The following is a 21,439-nucleotide window of genomic DNA, read 5'->3' on the forward strand; positions in this document are numbered from 1 at the left end:
TTAATACGGAACAACAAAAATACAGAAGATGGATTAAGGAAGCGACAGAGATAAGGAGAGGCAGACATAACACCATGAACAGATATAACGGTGTTTACACGTTGGATCACACATGGGACTGTGTTATCAGCATAATGGATGTGGGCAGCAGGGGGCAACATTGTCCTTTGCTGCCCGCACATAAACGCAAGTGATGCTACGAACAGCTGGCGGCTCTGACGAAGGCGGAAGTTCTGGTCGAAACATGTCAGCCAAAGGTAAAATGAACCTCTAATTACTGCACGGTGTTAAATAAGACAAAAGAAGATGATCATCAGTCAACACACAGAACGATAATACAGAAGAGTTTTAAAGATTTGCAAACAGTTTGCTAACTGTTTTAGATTATTATTTACAAGGCCCCGAGTCATTTTGGAATATGGCAAGTGAGCTAAAAAACTCTAAAGAAGTCGCATCAAACCCGAAATGCTGTTAAGCGGTTGTTGGCTCAATAATAGAGAAGGAGAAACAGCTGTCCACTACCACTTCAACTACCAAAGTCCCAAAATGAAAAACACCTTTTAAAGTCACAGACAACAAAACATGTTCTTACCTAGAAAACGGCGACTGGTATTTAGCGGTCTCTTGTTTCCTCTGGCAGTGCGGGTTCCAGTATCAGGCGGATGTGACCAAGGGATGATACCCAACGGGAGCGGTGAGAGTTCCTTGACTACGTTTGCATTTAAAAGCTAGCTTGTTTTGTAGTTTGCTCATTTAAGTCAACATCTACATTTTAAACATGAGATCCGGTTAATCGCTTCTTTCCTTAGAGAATCAAATGAATTTATATTCTGGGTTCATGTGTTGCTGTTAGATTATGGACATGAACTTATGCAACATTCACACACTTGTTCCTGGTCAGGAACTCAGGGAGCTGCTGTCTATCTCCAGCAGTCACCAGGTGAAAGGTGGAGACACCTGGCTGGACAGGTCTCCAGTCCATCACAGGGACACACAGAGACGAACAGGACAAACAGCCAGGCATGCACTCACACACGGAGGCAGTTTAGTCTCTAGTTAACCTGACATGTATGTCTCTGGTCTTCGGGAGGAAACCGGTGTTCTTCCTGAAGAAGTGGGCAAACGCTTACACAACGCACTGTTTTTATTTATTTATTTTTGTTGTTGTGTGAATTCTCTTTTTAAATACCAAACAACTTCTTCGTCCATTTAATGTTTGGATTTCTCCATGCTTCCACCAAATGGCAGAACACAGACGCCTAATTCAATCAGAAAGCTCGAGGGCGGCCCAGCTTGTCTAACTACATCACGGTTAAGCATCTTGATTTTGTCCGAATTATAGAAAATGACAAGTGAACTCGATGTGAACCAGAGAGTCGAGGTGGAATCCTCGTATTGGCATTTCTTAATCTACACGGGCGGTGCCAGAAAATCAATAGAGTTCAGCTGAGCTCCTGCGTAGCTGGTTTCCATCCTCACGTCCGAGGAAAAGAACTCCCAAGCTTCAAAGTACAGTTACACAGCAGCTTCCTGGTACAACAGGAAACACAGTGACACTGGAAGGTTAACTATAACTAATAGCTACATGTATGCACATGACTTCCTATGGTTTTTAGTACATGATCCATGTTTAGTGCATTAAAAGACACACAATGTGTGAGAATTATATTTCAACAACCTGCAGAAGATGAATCGGTTTAAATAATTAGAATTTTAGTAAATAAAGATTTATTAAGCTGAGAGGTTTATATACAGACACTTTGGCACCATCTGTGCCAAACTGGGCCATTTGACTTTTTTCTATTAGAATATTTGTTAGAATAATTATTATGTGACTAAATTGATTCAATACAATCAAATACAGCAGTTTTTATAATTTTTGGAAACTGAATTCTCAGCGACGTAAGATCACTGACCCACAAGATGCACGAGGTGGAACTATTCAATAAGGAGAATGGTTACAAGGCGTCTGTGCTTCTCTTTACTCACCGCAGGGACCGCAGCAAAGACTTTGGTGAGAGCAGAGGTGGGATTTGGTAGCATTGCTCCTCTGTAGCTCAGGTGTTGGTAACACAGCGGTTCTCGTGTCACACACACACAGAGAGAGAGAGAGAGAGAGAGAGAGAGAGAGAGAGAGAGAGAGAGAGAGAGAGAGATGCACACTGGTGGTGATGAGTTATGTAGCTGCAGCTGCCCAGGGGCGCAGTGACAGAAGCGAGGCAGCCAGCCACAGGCACCGACCACCACCAGCAGACAATGAATAAATGAAAGTTAAAATCAAACACCAAACATCTAAAGCCATTTGGATGTTAGAATGAGACATAAAGTCTAAATCACCCTGAATCTGTGAGAGGAGGTGAGTTTTAACGCAAGATGGCACCAGACTGTAAGGTCATGTCAGGTCATCATACCACAATCCACATCATGCAGATAAAACCAATACAGTTAATGAAAAGTTTACTTTATTTTTTACTAATAATGTCTCCACCCTCCTACCTTCAGGCAGAAGCTTGAGCAGAGGAACAGCATCTTCCCAGATGCTTATGACCTCTGACCCTTGAGCTGTACTCTGTTATTACATTCTGATTATAGATAGTTGCGTTGGGACATTCATTTAGGCTGGTCTGAGGACAGCTGTTTCCTCTAACATGCTGTTAGACCTGAGATTCATTAGAACAAATACATATAGTTGTTTGTTCAGTTTTTAGGTACGTATAATTTAGAAGTATGAAGTCTGACATCTGAGATGATTCTAACAAAAAGTAATCCCGTCAGCTTTACTCTGACCACTTTGCCTCTGTGGATTTTTTCCCAGGGATTCCAGCAAACAGCAGAATAATAGAAATCCAGATCCAGACTTCCTGTTCTGTCACCGGTCATTGTGGGGGGACAAAAATCAAAAAACCAAACATGAAACTGCGTCTCAGTCAGCTTAATCTGCACTTGTTGCTTTTAAAACAACCAAAAACCCTGAATAGAAATGTATTTCTTTCATATGATATTCATGACAGTCTGTAATAAACCAGGAACTTAGTAGTAGCATATATACCACCATATCATTAAGCATAATTTATTTTTTATTTTACCTACAACAACATTGTAATTTCATTTCTATTCAGTCTGTAACTGAAGGCGTCAGATCTAATGGTCTGAAAGCGTATTTGATCCAAAAATCTCCAGACTGAGTCCTGCCTGTACAAACCTACTTTTTATCAATAAAACATGAGGTGTGTTATTACACATCTATTCACATTCATTGGATTGAATCCATACAGCACATCTAAGGCGCTGACAGAAGCTGATTAGTCCAGTAAGTCTTTCAGGCCTTCAGGAGGGGTCATGCAGAGGACAGGAAACCAGAAGAGCCTTCCTGTGGGCCAACACTTACCCTGGCCAAGGCCTTGTCCAACCAGCTGCTCTCAAACTGTCCTTTTGTTTCTATCACTGTACGCTGGATTGCATTGAATCGGCAAAACATTTTAAAGCGAAGGTTGACGGAAAGAACATTATATACTAAATATTTTCTGAAAATTTACATGAAAATGGTCTTATACCCCAATTTCCTGAAATCAGCTTCTGATTGAAAATAGATTAAAAACATTCAATTCAATTCAATGCATTTTATTTATATAGCGCCAAATCACGAGAAGAATTGCCTCCCATCACATGTAAACATTCCAATACAGGTCAGTTCATTAAGCCAATCAGTAAAAAAGTTTCCTATAGAAGGAACCCAGCAGGTTGCATCGAGTTACTGACTAGTGTTAGAGTCTTTACAGCCATCCTCATACTAAGCAAGCATGCAGCGACAGTGGAGAGGAAAACTCCCTTTTAACAGGAAGAAACCTCCAGAGGATGCTGGCTCAGTATTGACCCTTTGCACGTGATGTCATGTCACTCATGTGACCACCCCCTTCGCCATGATGGTCGGCAAAAAGACCGTTTACACCCGTTAAAACTCAAGTGAAACTAGTGAAAACAAGCGAGTTTGTAGCCTTTTATCGCTTTTATTTAGTTGATTTGACAGTAAAATGGTTTTAGCTTGTTGCGTGGTTGGCTGCACTAACAGACAAGGATGTAAACTCAACTCGTTTTGTTTTTTTAATAACTTTGATTGAGACTGAGGACGGAGATGAACTGCAGCGATCAATCAAGCAGACTAGCAGGCCTCAGATTTGCAGCGAGCATGGTTTTACCGGGTAAGGTTAACGTTCATTTATTTCACGAGGAAGGCAGGGACAGGGATAAATATGATGTGTTTATACTACAAGTCATTGATAATCCCGATGGATGGGTATTTCACCACGGAGGATGCGCCCAATCCACTGTAGTGTAAAGCAAGATAATTATTAACAATGTTAAAGCTCCGATGTATGATTACGTGGTTTAAAATTACGTTATTTATTGATATGAGTGTTGCCGTTCAGAGATCTTCTCATTCCGGTGTGAGAGCAGCAGCTGAACCCGGTAACACCACCAGCAACAGAAGCTGGTAGGGATCCGGACGTTTTAAAAATCAGCTTTGGTGTAAAGTGAAACGCTGTTTACAACATAAAGTTATAAATCCAGAGGGGTGAATTTAGGCAAAGTCAGCAACATGTTTACATCGGTGAACAGCTGCAGAGAGAACGTAAGCTAACGTTGGTAAGCTAGTTAACATACCGCTCTCTATGAGCCCCGGCTAGATGCGCTACTTCTTCTGATAACTGAACTGGGCATCAACTAGTTGAAGGAATGCTGGAGGAGTTTTGTTTTTGCTTTGATCGCAAAAACAATTTCCGGCTCTACTTTCCCCTTTGTTTAGTAGTCATGTCGCTTACTGTTTACATGCTTTTGCCGTCCACCATGGTAGACCCACGTTATTAGGTGACGTCGGTGCAAGGGGTCAATAAGCAGCCCACGACTCATTGGGGAGTGCAGATACACACACCCACGCACCCACATACACACCATACACACCAAGTTTTATTTCTATGGCTACATTGTGATTTCTTAGTAATTATTCTATATAGTAAAAAACTAACTTTATTGTCTTTATCTTAGTCAATCTATAATTAATTCAACAAGTAAACTAGTAGTAGCACATCCAACGTCAAGGAAAGTAAAAAGTTGTTATCAGGAGAGGGAGAATGTTTAAGTGGTTAGCAGCAGTGTGCTAGACGATGGCCCCCTCCATGAGGCCACCACACCTCAGCAGAACATCGTTGCAGCTTCTTCTGGGGAGAAAAACACTTGGAGAAAAAATAAATTTAAGAGCTGAAATAGCAGGAAATATTACAATTAGAGAGAAGTAGTTGAAGAAAGCAGCAGAGTGTGGACAGTGGACAGTGTGTCCTCCAGCAGTCTAAGCCTATAGCAGCATAACTACAGAGATAACTCTGGATAACCTATCCCTTTTAGATGGAGGCATGTTGGAGGCAGGGCAAGAGAGAGCCGTCTTTACCGACTGTACACTCCACCTCCCTCTACAACCCCCATTTGTCCAGATCTGGGTTAAAATTACATTTTATTCAGGCCCTATCAACAAATAATGTTTTAAGCCTAGTCTGAGAAGAAGAAGAAGAAGAAGAAGAAGAAAATATCATTTCTATAGCGCCTCAAGATAAAAATCACGAGGCGCTACACAAAAACAAAATATGTAAAATATAAAAAAGAATTTAGAAAAATATTAAAAATATATTTAAAATGAACAAAAAATAGACAATTGTGATTAAAAATGTTAAGAAAGAGAGAGAGTTAATAGGAAAGAGGGAAATCAGTGGATCCTGAGGAAGGTGGAATAGGTGGGGAGAGCAGAATAAAAAGAGAGTGGTGAAGAAGGTCACACAAAAGCCAGCTTGAACAGGTGAGTCTTCAGCTGCTTTTTAAAGGAGACCACTGAGTCCACCGATCTCAGGCTCAGGGGGAGAGAGTTCCAGAGTCTGGGGGGCACAGCAGCAAATTATCTGTCACCTTTGGTCTTTAGCCTGGTGCTGCACAACCAGTAGGCTTTGACCACTGGACCTCAGGGACCTGCTGGGGGTGTAGGGACTAAGAAGATCACCAATGTAAGATGGTGCTTGTCCATGTAAGGCCCTATAGACCAGAACCAGGATCTTGAAATGAACCCTGAAGGTAACTGGCAGCCAGTGAAGCTGGAGGAGAAGCGGGGTGATGTGGGTGTGTTTGGAGGACTTGGTCAGAAGCCGAGCACAGGCATTCTGAACCACCTGTAGACGGTTCAGGGAGGTTCTGCTACAGTAGTTACAGTAGTCTAAGCGTGAGGAGATGAAGGTCCTAACGACTGATTGGTTTATAGCAGAAACACAATGTGAAAAAAACCATTTGACCTTGGATTTTGTACGGTCAGAATACTTCAGATGTGTGTCAACTATCGGTTATTATTTTCTCATTTCTCAGAAAAGTGGAGAAAAATTTCTAAGTCAATAGGAAGAGATGTTCTCACATGTTTTCATGTTTAAGGATGGAAAATTTCCCCTAAATGTCTGAAATGAAAACAGAAACATAAAAAAGGAGCCCAGAGTGCCATGAGCTGAATTCCCTATTTAAATTGATTTATTTCTTCCAGTTTGTAAAATGAGCAGATGCAGCTCCTGTGTACAAACTTACAGGAATACAGTGTGTCCACATTTGCTGAAATGCTAGTTCGTTGCCATCTGTGTGTGTATTAGAGAGTCAGGCGGTCTGTTGTGGAGAGTCCCTAGTCCATTTAGCAGAGTAAAGCACATTGGCTCTCTATGAATTACAGCGAACATCCATCCAACTTATCTCTGAATGCAGACTTGGGCTCTTTGCCTCATAATTGCAGGTTCATGCACACAACCCATGGACACAGTAAATCGCCTCTTTGTGAAGAGCTTAAAAAACACCAGCTATTTTCCACCAGTTCCCCGTTTCTGAGTCCAGATCTAATAAAAGCAGACATGGTGTGAAAACTGGACTTTGTGCTACTTTTTGCTGCGACTGCCGAGCTCTGTTTGCTTCTTCACATAAGACTCTTATGAAAATCAGGATCTACCTCTCTGATCATTTATCCATATCTGAAGCCTCAGATATATTCCTGCGAGGTAACGTTTTTGCAAATCGGAGGATGGTGAACTCCCCATGAATGTGAACTACATTTAGCACCGAAGAGTTCACGGTGGCCCGTGTTTGACTCCTAAATCTAAAACTGTGCACCCTCCCCCCCTCATATCCCTTCCTGTGATGAAATTTCCTCCTCCTGGTTGGGTTCAGAGCCCCTCCTCCACTTTCTCTACCACTTACCACCAGTGAAGAGGTGTTCTTTGAAGTGAGCAGCGTCGCTGCTTGTCTGCTGGAACAATGAGATGCTCTGCGGCTGCTTTGTGGTGCTGGCCTTTCAGTGCAAACACAACTCTGAGAAGTGCTTATTCATTGTCTCATCTTCAAGGAGTTCTAAATCAGAGCTGGGACAGCTAGACAAGCTGCTATAGGGCCCGAATAAGAATGGTGTTGTTAAAAGGGCCGGCTTTCAATCAAAGTCTATTCATACAATAGTTGGGCTTTTGTAGGAATGCATGTCGTGCCTATTAATAAACGGACAAAAGGAACCATTCTCTTGATTTATAGATTGCCACGGTGGAGAATGGCCCCGACCACACCGAGGGAAGCCATATGCTAAGATCTACATACCAACAAAAGGTCAGCACACAGAAAAAAACAATGTGAAATAAAATTATGTCAACTTTATTTTAGGACAAAGAACACACATGGAGAACTCAAAGGGACTTTTCAGCCATTCTGAATTGTGTTTATGAATAAAAGTTTAAAATGGATTCATTCTTACTGACTGTAGATAGCTTACTGACTAGCCTCTGTTCAGAGAACTAGAGTTTATGGCCTTCAGGACTACTGGCGATTCTAGGGGTGGGACCACAGGTGTATTGGCACCTGCTGTAATATGATAGGCTTTCTGAAATGCCCCGTCCTGTCACTCATCTGCCCTTTGCACAATGGTCAGCCTATAGGTCAATACATTTGCAAATCACTGGTGGTGGTAATGAGCCAAATAGGAATTCCGTCCATCCATCCATTATCCTTAGTTTATCCAGGGTCGGAGCGCGGGGGCAGCTGTCACGTTGAGGGTGTGGATGACGGCGGACCATGTGTGGTGGAGCAGATCAGGAGGCAGGAATGCAGGCACGGATAAAAATAAAAATAAAGGTTTTAATGGCAGAGCGGGAACGACAGAACAAAACAACACTGACAACAAACAATGATCCGACAAAGACACAAACAAGACGGGAGGTATAAATACACAGGGGAAAATCAGGAACACCTGGGCAGGTAAACAAGGGGCAGGTGAAACCAATAGGGACTAATAAAGGGCAGGGGAGAGACACAGTCAGGGAGGCAGGAGCAGATTGTGACAGCAGCAGCCTTAACAGAGAACCCAGACTTCCCTCTCCCCAGCCACTTGGGCCAGCTCCTCCGGGGGAATCCCAAGGCGTAAAACGTCAGACAACTTAACTTTTAGGATCATTGGGACACTCAAACCCCTCCATCACAATGAGGTGGCAGCCCACCATTGTGAAATCTTGTGTAAGGATGTTGGCCTCTCTAGAAATATTGTGGAGCCTTGATGGCCCATTACTCAGGAAAATTCTAGATCCATCAATGTTCAGGACCAATAAGCCAACAACTTTTCAAAGATCCACCATTTTATCAACTGAGTAACTTTGGCACATTCAAATATTCCTTAAACACATTGATAGTTACAAAGACACATTTTCTTCAAGGCACAAATGTACCAAGCACATTCAGCACATTACCAGAGGAAACAAGATGGTGCCAAACAACCAGTTGCTGTTTTCCACATCCAAATGTCTTTTGGTATCCATGACTTCAAATGGTGTTTTTTATATTTTATTTTTTTGGGACTCTGGTAGTTTATCCTAAAGTTGAAGTAGTAGCAGCCGTCTGTTTCTCCTTCTCTGATGTTATTGAGCGGAGATCTTTCACAGCAGTGGTAGACTAAATACACGAGTACGTAATGAATAGAGGACCCAAGGAAGTGCGGAGGTTTGGCTAAACCAACAATCGGACGGTCCAATAGTTGCTTTCAGTTCATAATGTGTTGTTGGCTGAGGTATTTTGACAAATGCAAGAGAACAACTTTATTCATTGTTTTAGTTTATTTTATCTTCACAATATATTTATATTAAAGAGGCATTTAAATTTTTTAAGCTAATTTATTTTCAGAATTTGCTTTTGCAGCTTTGTATTAAAGGAGCTGTTATTTTGCACTGAAAATATTAAAAGCTTAAGCATGCATGACAGGAGAAATGTAATGTTAGCGATCTAAAACTTTTTGTTTTTCTTGTTTTGATTAGGGAGGACCGCTTATTCATGGGTTTATATCTGTAGCAGAAATTAAGAGTTAGACAATATTGGTATATTAGATATTGGTATACAAAGCCAATTGTTCATCTCTACTTAAAAATCATAAATATTGTAGCTGAGGAAAGGAGGGCGTGAGAAAGTTAAACCGCTTCAGTTTCTCAAAGGTCTCAGAGGTTCTCATTGACCTTTGTCACATGTCCATTATAGTTATTTCTGTATACATATGTATATTTTAACCTTGAATGCACTAAAGGTGCAACATGTTGCTGCAGACGGTGACATTTGTGTTCATATTTAACCCGAATTCTTTGACAATGTAAGTTAATGTAAGTTTGACTGAGAGCTGAACCTGAATAATCAGGTTGGTGGTGGGTTTGGAGAAAAGAGTAGGGCGGACAGAACCTCTCATTAAAGAGCTCCAGATGTCTTCCAGATGTTAAGAGGTATCTCCCATAAAAAGAAAACACCACAAACATCTCAGAGCCTGATGTGACGGTGGTGCTATTAGCATTGCTTCGAGCACTGTGTGGGCACATTTCCAGACAAGCTGTGGACAGGATGTTGTGATAAACACGATTTCAGCAGTGTATGGATCAAATGTTTTCATAGGTTTGTCTGAAAGTGTTGACGGAGGTTTGGGTAGACGGTGGAGAGACTCTGAACTATGGTTGAACCGTAGGAGGGAGTGCACGCAGAGGTTGAAAACAGCGGGGGCAAAAAAACTCCCAGCCCCTTCTTCGATCAGTCATACAGCCCCAACAACAATCTGGTGTCAGACATTCCTCTCTGCATTGTCTCACATTTTCCTCCATTTTCCTGCTGCTCATCACTTTCAGCCTTAAGTGAACAATGATGAGCCACCTCTCACAGACAGCAGATGAACAGCATACTGCCTTTGATTAAAGCCTGGCACCTGTTCAAATAGAAACGCAGTTAAACCTTCAGGGTCTGCAGTGAGATGTATTTCTTACTCTTCTTCTCTATTGTGAGCAGCAAGTTTGCTCCTTCGCCAGCCACTTGAGTGCCCATTGATTTTCAATCTAAAGGGGTAGTACATGGTGTAATGAGAGAAGTCTGCATAATTCATACTTTGCCAGAGGAAAAAAAACACATGTGACCTAAATATGTGTTGGATTCTAAAATAACAACAAGAAAACACTGACAGGCAGCTAGACAGAGACTTGCAAAGAGCGACGTAGAGAGGGAGGTGTGTGTGTGTGTGTGTGTGTGTGTGTGTGTGTGTGTGTGTGTGTGTGTGTGTGTGTGTGTGTGTGTGTGTGTGTGTGTGTGTGTGTGTGTGTGTGTGTGTGTGTCAGAGAGAGAGAGAGAGTGTCGCAGCTGCACCTTCCTTCAGAGCAGCAAACATTGGAGCTACTTTTGTGTCGACTGCATGTTGGTTTCCTATAACACGTCTCAGCCTGGCTGATGTGGGGTTCATTACAGTAAATCCGGTCTATGTGTCCTCCCTGGTTAACAATATTAATTCTAATTTATACTTCTCCATCAGCTCCCTGAGGGAGAGACGCACACACATCTACAGAGACATTTTGATTTCAGACTTCTCTGTCAGCTGGGGATTGTTGCAAGGCAATTCCCCTCCAGGACAACAGAGGGCGTAGCACTATTCTGAGGTATCCTGTCACCATTCCAGTCACGTAGCGTACTATTGTGTTTGCATTTTTTGTGCATTCGTACTGTGTTTTTGTCCGTGATCCTTTTTTTTTTTTTGTTCTTTTCTTACACAGTTTATGTTTATATTTGTTTACATGTTTCAGCTAGTAGCTCTAGCCATCCTCAGAGATTGCCGTGTCGGTACAAGATCTGCTTGGGTGCAAGATCGGCTCGGGTCCGTCGACTGCCGATGACGTCTAAGTAGTTGATTGGCTGAACATGAACCTTACGGAATTACGTAATCACGTAACGTTGTTATCACGTGACGTTGGTCCAGGCAAATTTTTTCTATTGGAAAGATGGACAACTTTTACAAAGAAATCCATCATTACCTCTTTGAAAATACACTTTTAGCATAGAGCTGCAAGTATATTAGGGCTGAACGATTAACTGCATGTGCAATTAAATTGCGATGTGACAAAAGGAGATTTTCTAATGGCAAAGGCTGCAATTTGGCAGCGAGTGGTTAGCACAATGCTAATATACATGGAAAAACCCATAGGAATGCTAATGCTAATATCGCCGATTACATTATTACAAATTATGAATTAGAAACGTGCCAAATGATTACATTTGGAGTCTAATAGAAAGTAAAACTACCATCAATCAAATAAGTACAGACAGGTATTTTAGTAAAGCCAGAAAACTTTTAACTCCAGAGCTTTGGCTAGCAGCTATGAGCGTAACTGAACTACGCATGGACAAGACATCAAAAACTCAACACAAATACTTCAATAAACGGGACACACTTCTTTCCTGTAAATACAATTTCACAGGTGTTGCTAATACCTATGATTCTTCAAGAGATGTGCTCAAAGAGGAGTTCAACATGAATCAAATATAGTGTTTTATTTTACAAATACTATTATAAACACAAACTTACGTCTTAAGAAACATTATTTTAATAACGAAACTGCTAAATTCTTTCCAACAGTATAGATATGTAGTGTATTTTGTCCGAGTGGGTTTGCCGTACTTTGACGTCATCGGCAGTCAAAGGACCCCGAGCCGATCTTGCACCCGAGTAGATACTGTACCGACACCGGTGATGGTGGCGTCACTTCCTATTATCTGCAGGCAGCAGAGGACGCTGTTGCCCTCTACTGCCTGCGTCCTCCTAGACTAGAAGGCTTCACCATGGGAAACCCACTATCAGCCACCCTTTGTTGCAGTACAACGCGTGATCCAGGACATAAGGCAAAGCGGATTAGAAAACAGCTCTTTTAACGCCGCTGACTTGCATTCATTGTTTTTGTCCTTCCAGGGACCCGTGAGCCAACCTATCGGAGAAGTATAAATTAGGCTTCCTTTCTGTCTGACACTACGCCCTCAGATCTCACATCATACTCTGAGTTCTTAAAATGTGATGAGCAATGTGTGGATTAGAAATCACCATTTTATGGTCTCTTCTCTTATAAATATGTCATATTAATCCACACATCATTTCTTTTACCAGAATTTAGGGTAACAAAAGAACGCAGTTTATAATTGTTTTAATCTAAACCAAAAGCTGTCAGAAGGGTTTAGCTGCAGTTAAAGAAAAATAAACCGTTTTTTTTTAAGGAATTAAAATCCTTTTTACAATCTTCAGGATGGCATCGATGCTCGTCTGAACGTGTGCAAACATTTATCTGATCACAGAGTCAGTGGTAGAGTTGTGCTGTTATCCAATCAGAGGGGAGATGTCAGAATATCAGGAAATATGAATCTGATTCCTGTTGCATTCTGCTAGTTAAGCACATCTGAGCTTTCCCCCTGAGTACGACTTGCAAGGCATTTATTCCTACAAGTGACCACTGCAAATGTATTGATTAAATTTTTACATGATTAGTAAACATCAACAAACCCACATCATCAACTAAAAGCAGAGATGAGAACCCGTACGGGTGGGTCATGTTGTCCACAAAGATTCATAACGATATTTCTGAGAATTCTGACGATTAGACTAAGTATAAATTATGTTGAAATTCATTCACTATTTATTCAGTAGCTATACTTGGGCCATGTGACATCCATTTTATTGTTTTCCAAATTCTACTTATTTCTGTTTTTATTTTATTTTTTATTCCACATTTCCATTCTAACCATATTTATTAACCTAAAAGTCTGATTATTAGAATGTGAAGCAACAATTAAACAAAGCAGTAGCCAGAATTCTAAATGCAACTTTAGCTTTCACCAATATAACAAAGTGTTGAGGTTCTGCAGAACTCTGAGTGCTTTTGCAAGATATTTAAAACTCATTTTCTTTATTAAAAAGTGCTATTCACGACGGTTTATGTGCAAAATTAGGTCAAACTCTGTTATGTAGTCAATGTTTAACAATTACAAAAGGCAAGATCTGCAGTTGTATAGAACCTTTCAGAGTCAGAGGACTCCAAAGTGCTTTACACTGTGTATCATTCATCCATTCACACACACATTCACACAGATGTGTGATGAGCTACAGCTATGGTGGTGATGAGCAACAATGTGACCACACTGGCAGAGGCGAGGCTTCCGAGCACAGGCGCCACCGGTCCCTCCGACCACCACCAGCAGCCAAGGCGGGTTAAGTGTCTTGCCCAAGGACACAACAGAATCGTTCTCTGCTGAAAGCCAGGATCAATCCTACAACCTTCCAATTATTGGACAACCCGCTCTGGCTCCAATGCTACTGCTGCAGAGGCGAGCTAGCAAGAGAACGTGGTGGGCGGCATTTTTTTATGTCCAGAATTGAATAAAGTTCAAAGAAACCAGTTGGGTGTACTTGGTAACACTGGCAACGCCACTGGTTTCTATAATGTTTAGTCTATCAGACCCCAAAGATGAGCAGATAGGGTTTTACTCTGATGTTCAATCAAAGGCGCTTCATTTGTAAAGTATAAACATCACTGACCGAAGTTATCGGGAGTCTGGCTTTTGGACTGAGATCTGTTCAGGACAGCCAAAGTTCTGCAGCTCAGACAGACAGGTGGGCAACGGCCGCTTTATGACGGAGGATCTTTTCAGTCTGTGCTTTAACTCATTCACTAACATTGACAACTAAAGTCATCGTTTTAAATCCAACTGTTCACTGCCAATGACGACTAAATTCGTCATTTGCCTTTTTTTTACTGTGTGGGCGTCAGAACGAGCCCCTACACAGTGAGAACAAACATCTCAGATCTAAAGCCGATCTTCATCCGCGCACGTCACACGTCATGTGATCAGGAAGCAGAAAATCCGTGCGTTAGGAGATCGTTTTGGGCCGCTGCTGTAAAAAAAAGTGAGGCACGAACCGGAAAAGCTTCTGCTGATCACGATTCAACAACGAATTATGAAAGAACGGATAAAGCTCGAAACGCGCAGATTCTACCTGATATAAGAGGTAAGTCTCCACTTTGTTTTGGTTGTTTTGGCATCAACATCATCCTAGAGCGCAACGTTAAATGGTGGGAAACGCTGGCAGCAAATGAGGTAAATGGGTGTCAGACACAGATCTCCACAAAGACATAAGCAGTCGGGAATCAGAGCACGAGTCCAAGTCCCGAAATCAGAGTAGCTGTTACAGATCCCATCTGTGATTGAAATCAGTGATGCTAACCTTGTTTTACTCTCTCTTTCCAAAATAGAAAATGGATGACTGCCCCACAGGACTGACAGATTATACCATGCAGTATACTGATCTGAGACTAAATGTGAAAATAAGAAAACCAGACATTTATTGATTGTTGTATCTGATTAAAAAACAAACAAAAACACAACCACTTTTCCATTTTTGGATTTTTGCTTTTCAGTTCAACCCAACTCTGCTGGGGGTCAGAGTGTAAACAGAAGAGTGTCACGGAATGAAAAAGCAGAAAACAACAGGAGGCATAACTCAAACCAATAGACGATCAAAGTGTTTCTAACAAAACTGACAAAGCAACATCCAAACTAGCTTCACTTCCAAGTTGTTAACAGGAGAAAACATTTAACCTCACAGGTTAAGCACAACTGAAATAAAAAAATGTATCTCACAGTGTCTAGAGCAGGGGTGTCAAACTCAAACTCACACGGGGCCGAAGTGAAACTCTGGGACGGAGTCGAGGGCCAAACTTAATATTTTTTGAAAAAGTGACGGCAAATTTGCACATTTTCTTTATCAACATAAATGCAATTTTGAACCTTTAAATTTGGAAACAAACTTATTTCTGCATTAACACTGAATGTGGAATAACCAAATTACACACGAGCAAGTCAGTTACAAATAAAACACATCAGTGGTATTCATTACTTGTGGTATAATCAGCATTTTTTAAATCTATTCAGGATTTATGTTTTCTTGATTATTCATTTTTCTTATTTTTTATTCTCCTTTTTTTCTCCTGTAATATGTGTCATCGCTGCTGTGACGTCTAGCTTTCCCCACTGAGGAACAATAAAGAGATTTTCTATTCTATTCATCTGTCTACAGCCTTTCCACTTCCTGTTTACTGTAGGTTAAATCTTTTCTCACGGGCCAACAATAAAATAAAAATATCATTTTATCTTAAATGAAAATGCAACATCTCACCTGTTAACTTTCATGTTTTGGAGCAGAAAAAGAGCATAAAACCAACATATTTAAAGCTCAGTTTGCTCCACTGGTTTACTGTGATGCTCACCTGTTCCAGCCAGATACCTGCATCATGGGGCTGATCTGAGCTGAGGAGGAGACTCCTGTTGTTTTGTTCATCTTCGTCATAATAATGACAACATTAGATGACAACAGGTGCTCACATAGGTTTGTGCTGATGAACATGTCTGAGCAGCTTGACCACGTTGTTGTGTGTCGGGGAGGAAACACGACAGCAACCACAGAGTCGTGCTGGTTTGAGCGTGTCGCTGCTCGCTGCTGGAGTTATATCAGCTCTGTCTGGACGTTAGTTGGAAAACTTTCTCTTTCAGTCGTGAACACATCACTGAGCGGCTAGAATCTCCGTTTCTGGGCTTCAACGTCAGAAAATAGCTGAGTGAACTCGGCGCTGAGTGAGAGGAGTGTAGTTTGTCCGAGACAGCGGAGCTGCAGACACCGGCAGCAGACGCTGGAAAAAACACAAAGGAGGGGGCGCGTTGGCTCCTCGCTGACGCCGCAAAGCATCATGGGAGTTGAATTCTTTGCGGTAAAATCGGCCAGCGGGCCTGTTTTAATATATTTTTGATATTTATCTCGCAGGCCACATAAAAATGCTCCGCGGGCCAGGCCTTGAGTCTGACATATGTGGTCTAGATAAACAGTATAATCTGTTGGAACAACTCTAGCCACGTCTCCATGCATGTCCTGATTCTAGACACCTGCTACTCCTAGGGAAGAGACAAACATTCCCAGGATTGCATCCCAAGTCATCTGTGATTAAGACAAGGAGTGTGCTCACCTCCTCCTGTCAGATGAAGGCTTTGATCTTTTTGTTCAGCTCGTAAACAGGTAGGAAGCCGACAGGTATCCCTCCCCCACCTACCTCAAGGCCAGGGAGAGAAAACAGACGGGGGAATGGAAGTGTCTGAGTGACAACCATCAAAAACGTTCCGATGCACCGCTCTAATGTTGTCGTGTGTTGTTAAGAATCTGATCACGACGTCTGCAGCCCTGTTCAGCCATGGTGCATTCTGAGTGAAACATCTCACTCTGATGCGTGACAGCCGGTAACTGTTGGAGGCATGCATATAATTCAGTACATGTGGTGTGTGTATTGTGAGGAGAGATGTGGGGATCAAGACGCGTTAGATAAACTGACACTTCAGCCTAAAGCTTCATTAAGGGGCCAGATCGTGAGCTGAGATGTTATTTTATCTTAAATATGAGCTCATTTCATCAGCATACCTTTGTAAATGGGAATGAAGAAAAGAGAAGAAAAGCGTCCTTGGAAACAGCGCGCCAGTGCCGACAAAACGGCCATACAGCAGCTGCATCTTAAGGCAACTTAGGCATTGTTTTGGGTTTGGTGATTCAGTGGTCAAAGCACCTTTCGTCTTGCTTTGCCATGTCCTGACGCCAGTTCCATTCCCGGTGTCAGCAGTAATTTATTTAGCCAGCTTCAAAGGTCATGCACCTGATTCCATGGAGTTCAGATCTGATGGTTAGTGGAGCAGCCACAAAGTACTGGTGAGCCGCTGTTGGTGCTGTAACTCAGCCTGGCTGAGGTCAATGTCACCAAACCAATCTGATACCAATCATTGACAAAAACATTGATCAGGACTCCTGGTCTCAGACTAAAGGTATTATCTGATCATAAAAACTCACCAACTGGAGACGGCGTGCTGCCGCTGTTCGACAGCTGATGGATCTGCAGCCTGTGAGGCGACAGAGGTGGCAGCTGAGGCAGGGAGCTGATGACTGACGGGAAGAGGAAAGGGTAGACGCTGGGTGAGTAGTGCCTCATCTGGACCAGAGGAGGACTGCTGCGGGACTGGGCGCAGCTGGCTGTCTTCATCACAGCATTGGGTGAAGGGCACGCTGAACACTGAAGAGGCAGGAGAAGAGGCCATCGGGTGTCCTTCTGGTTACTATAAGTGAGTCTGGAGCAGGTCCGGAACCACCTCAGCACGACACACATGCATGTTTCTGGTGTTGGGTGCCATGCAGAGGGACTCAGGGTTTGTTTTCATTAATGCTGTAACACAAACACATTGCAGCCAGTCATTATTTCAGTTACTCCCATCAGCATTTCGAGCTTTAGCTGAAACCCAAAACTGGTAAGCGTAACAAAACAACTTTCTCTTTAAGATTCTTGATTAGATGACAGCAGAACCCATCTAGGTCCATGCAATGACAACGACACTAAATCAATATCTTACTTTATAAAATGATTTATGCTGAAAATATTAACATAAGAAATTCAAGATCAGGTTCCAGTATCCATCATTCATTTTTAAATACTATCTTTAAAAAATTCTGTTTTAAATAAAAAAGTTTTTGAACTTTTGTTACAAAACCAGTAGTAAATACGTCGTCTTTAAGGTGTGCAAGCTGAGCGTTAAAACAAAACGGAGCTTTAATGTTGTGGTTGGTCGATGTCACAACGGTCCAGAGAAACTCCAGCCCAGAAGTCTAGAGAGACAGCAGCAGAAGCAAAAACGTCCCACGCTCCACAAGAACCTCAGCAGGTCTACCATTGACCTGAGAAGCACTTTTTCACAGTGCTCTATCGCTTTGATGGGCGGGATGATGCGACGGAGCGAAACAAGATGGTGACGGCTTGATTGGAACAGCTTTGGCATGGACTTTGGACTTTTTGGACTTGGGCTTTTCTTTGAGTCAAGAGCAGATAGAGGTAGTTAACTCATTCACTGCCAGCCCGTTCCTGTTTGGAAAGCCCTGGTTGAGGAAATCGTCACACATACGGACTGTAATGATGAAACAGAGCTATGTAGAAAAGAAAAACCGATTTGGCTCTCATCGCCCTGGATCCTGCTCAGCCAGCATTATTGGATGTCACAAAAGTGAAGCCTTTACTTAACCTGACCAAGACTCGTGCTGTGGACTCTGAACTTGATGTGGCTCGCAACTTCCTGGAGAAACGATCAATCAAAAATCAAAATCAAAGATACTTTATTAATCCCAGAGGGAAATTAGCGTTTCAGTACACACAATTCAGAGATCAGACATACATGGGCAAGACACATGACAAAAATTGGTGACTGTGGTCATTCACAACCATGAGTCGCGCTACCTTAATAGAGATAAGAGGGGTTACATGAGGATTGGTTCAGGTGGAGGGAAAAAAGGCATTTCAGAGTTACCCTCCCACCAGGAGGGCAGCTTTGCTCTGCAAAAAAAAAAAAAAAAAAAAAACACCTCAGACACATATGCAACAGACTTCAGACAACACAACACAAGTGTCCACTAGGTGGGGTGGTGGGTTGGGACTATCCCTACTTCAGTTCCTGCAGCCACGATAGAAGCAGCGCATGTCACCTCAGTGTGGATAGGGGGAGGAGCATTGAGGGTTGGAGGGTTGCAGTGACCCTGGAACGTTTCAGCGGCCTTTCCGCAGTCCCGCCCAGGCTGGGAAAGGATACAAATTTGAGTTGCCATAACGACAGCACATTCCACATATCTTCTGAGGGGGGAGTTTTCGTTGGAGTCTTGCTGGCTCAAGGGCGCCAGATTCCGATTAGAAATTGTTTTGGGGCCAGACAGAGATAATTTCCTCTCTGTCTTACAGTTTTTTGGTCCTCAACCTCTCAAAATCCCAATAATGGACATTAATCTATCCTAATCCATGCTGATTCATCCACTCTCTCCTTGATGGCATCCATCTTTTGTGCCAAAGAATGAATCTTGGCCAAAGTCCCAAGCTTACGATTCTTCTCGACAATTATTTGAGTCTGTGAATTCACAGTGCGGTGCAGTCCATCTCTGAGCTCTGGGATCAGGCCAATATTCCTCGACAGCTTGTTAATTTTCCGGTCAGCCAGGTAGCCTCCAAGGCCAATGAGCAGGAAACCCGACACCAACACCATGAATATCCACACGTCTTCAGAGTCATCCACAGACAGCTGAGATAAACAAATCAAGTTCCACTGTTTCCAGGAGTCCATGATGTGTCCAACTGGGTCTGTCCCGGAGGGGCATCCGGGAGCCCCTTCTCCTGCTCTCATCGTTGAAAAAATTTTATCAGTCGCGTTGAGAGACCAACTGACGAGATCCATTTAAGTGAATTTCAGTTTCCAGAAAAATGCAGAAGCAGCCGTGCACCCAGCACACACAGACAAAGGCCTTGAGGATAAGAAATGGAGGAGAGGGGAAAAAAAGCATCTGCACCCTCCAAGAGCTGGAAGAAGAAGACACTTCTCCACCAGCTGAGGATAAGTGGACAATGAAACAGGTTCTTCTTAGGTGTGTTCTTGCTGTGTCTTTGTAAATCCATGCTTTTCGTTCTTTTTTAAACACAGAAACAGTTTTGTTTACCTGTTTGTAGCTACGGTTTCGCCGACAGCTGCCGGCTTCTTCAGGCTGACGCTGATCTAAAACCGTAGCTACAAACAGGTAAACAAAACTGTTTCTGTGTTTAAAAAAGAACGAAAAGCATGAATGAAACAGGTGACGAAGGCTAGACAAAAGTTCAGTATTTTTATTACTGTTATGGAAATTTTATATTTCATTACTTTGGTCCTATTAACAGATCTGTTGGCTGAATGTCCTGAAAGCATTCACACACACACACACACACACACACACACACACACACACACACACACACACACACACACACACACACACACTCTCTCTCACACACATGATCCACTCCCATGTCTTCCTTATTTTTTTCTTTAAATAAACTCTTTGACCAGATGTTCAGGGCGCTTGCCCTGCGCACTTGCCACTAAATCATGATTTGGTTGAATGCCTGCCTCATTTTTTCTTGTCCCTTTTCTCTTCGACTCCAGGAAATGGGTTTATTGATAAACATGTTGATAAAATCCATGATGAAGCATCACGACTTGGCCTGATTTTAAGACTCACAGGTCAGATCCACAGCCTGGGTCGCCTTGCCCTGGCTACTACTCCAATCTCCGAAAGTCCTTCACAGGAGACTTAAAGTCTACTTCATTCTGCAGCTGTCTGCTCATCTGACTGCTATTCATCCACAGCAAGACGAGGACATTTCAAGATTTAAAAGAATCATTTAAATAAACTCTTTTTACTCTTTTTACTTAATCATCAAGGTTCATTAGAACTGTGTTAAATTTCTGAAATGAATTATTATTCTTTGGTTAATAATTATTTATTTTAATCAGTAATGTTAACTATGACAAGTAATCATGTGCACTTATACACAGAAACACAGGTCACAGTAACTAGGTTAAAGGTAATTTGCACTCACATGATCTTTTCCCATATCACCACAACCTTCTGTCTTCAGGGAGGTGTGTTTCTGAGGGTTTGTTAAACTTTCCTTCTACATGTCAAAACCTGATTGGTTAGAAATGATAATAGCATCTTTTAAAACAGAACTCTTGTCATTTGCGAGTGAGTTCTAGAGAAGTTGGGACGGCCGCCTACACTCTCTTTAACCAACAAAGCAATTTCTGTCATGCTGGCAGTTGCTCCGACACAACCAAACGACACCTGCAGAACAAGCTGATGCTACGAGATTCCTTAACGATCTGCAGACGCAAACCAATTCCACCTGTGTGCCTGCGGCACATCTAGGACCGGAGAAGTCGGTACCATCGGTCTTCCCTACCGGACCCAGTACTCTGAGGCTGCTCCTCATCCTCCTCTGACCTCCGGATCCACGACGAGGGTCACCTGATGGTGAGGTAGACACAGATTGCGTCTGAATGCTTTTGAAAAAGAACAACTTAGCTTATTCGCAAACCAAATTCTTTCTCCACCCAGAACGCGTCCTCTCTAAGATACACGTTCTGAGACATTCCATTCATTTGCAAACAAAACACACTTCACCTTAGATTCATC

The 21,439-nt window shown here is 42.3% G+C and overlaps 1 protein-coding gene across 1 annotated transcript in view; it reads right to left on the minus strand.

Moving 5' to 3' along the window:
- The window catches only part of LOC107383247 (retinoic acid receptor beta), a 289,762-nt gene that overhangs the window by 166,186 nt on the left and 102,137 nt on the right, over positions 1-21,439 (minus strand). The window contains exon 2 of the mRNA XM_054745637.2: positions 17,258-17,627. Coding sequence (XP_054601612.1) covers positions 17,258-17,570 — 313 coding nt within the window. The 5' untranslated portion in view covers positions 17,571-17,627. The remainder of the gene's footprint in view (positions 1-17,257; positions 17,628-21,439) is intronic.

Source organism: Nothobranchius furzeri, chromosome 11 (assembly GCF_043380555.1).
Source record: "Nothobranchius furzeri strain GRZ-AD chromosome 11, NfurGRZ-RIMD1, whole genome shotgun sequence".
NCBI lineage: Eukaryota > Metazoa > Chordata > Actinopteri > Cyprinodontiformes > Nothobranchiidae > Nothobranchius > Nothobranchius furzeri.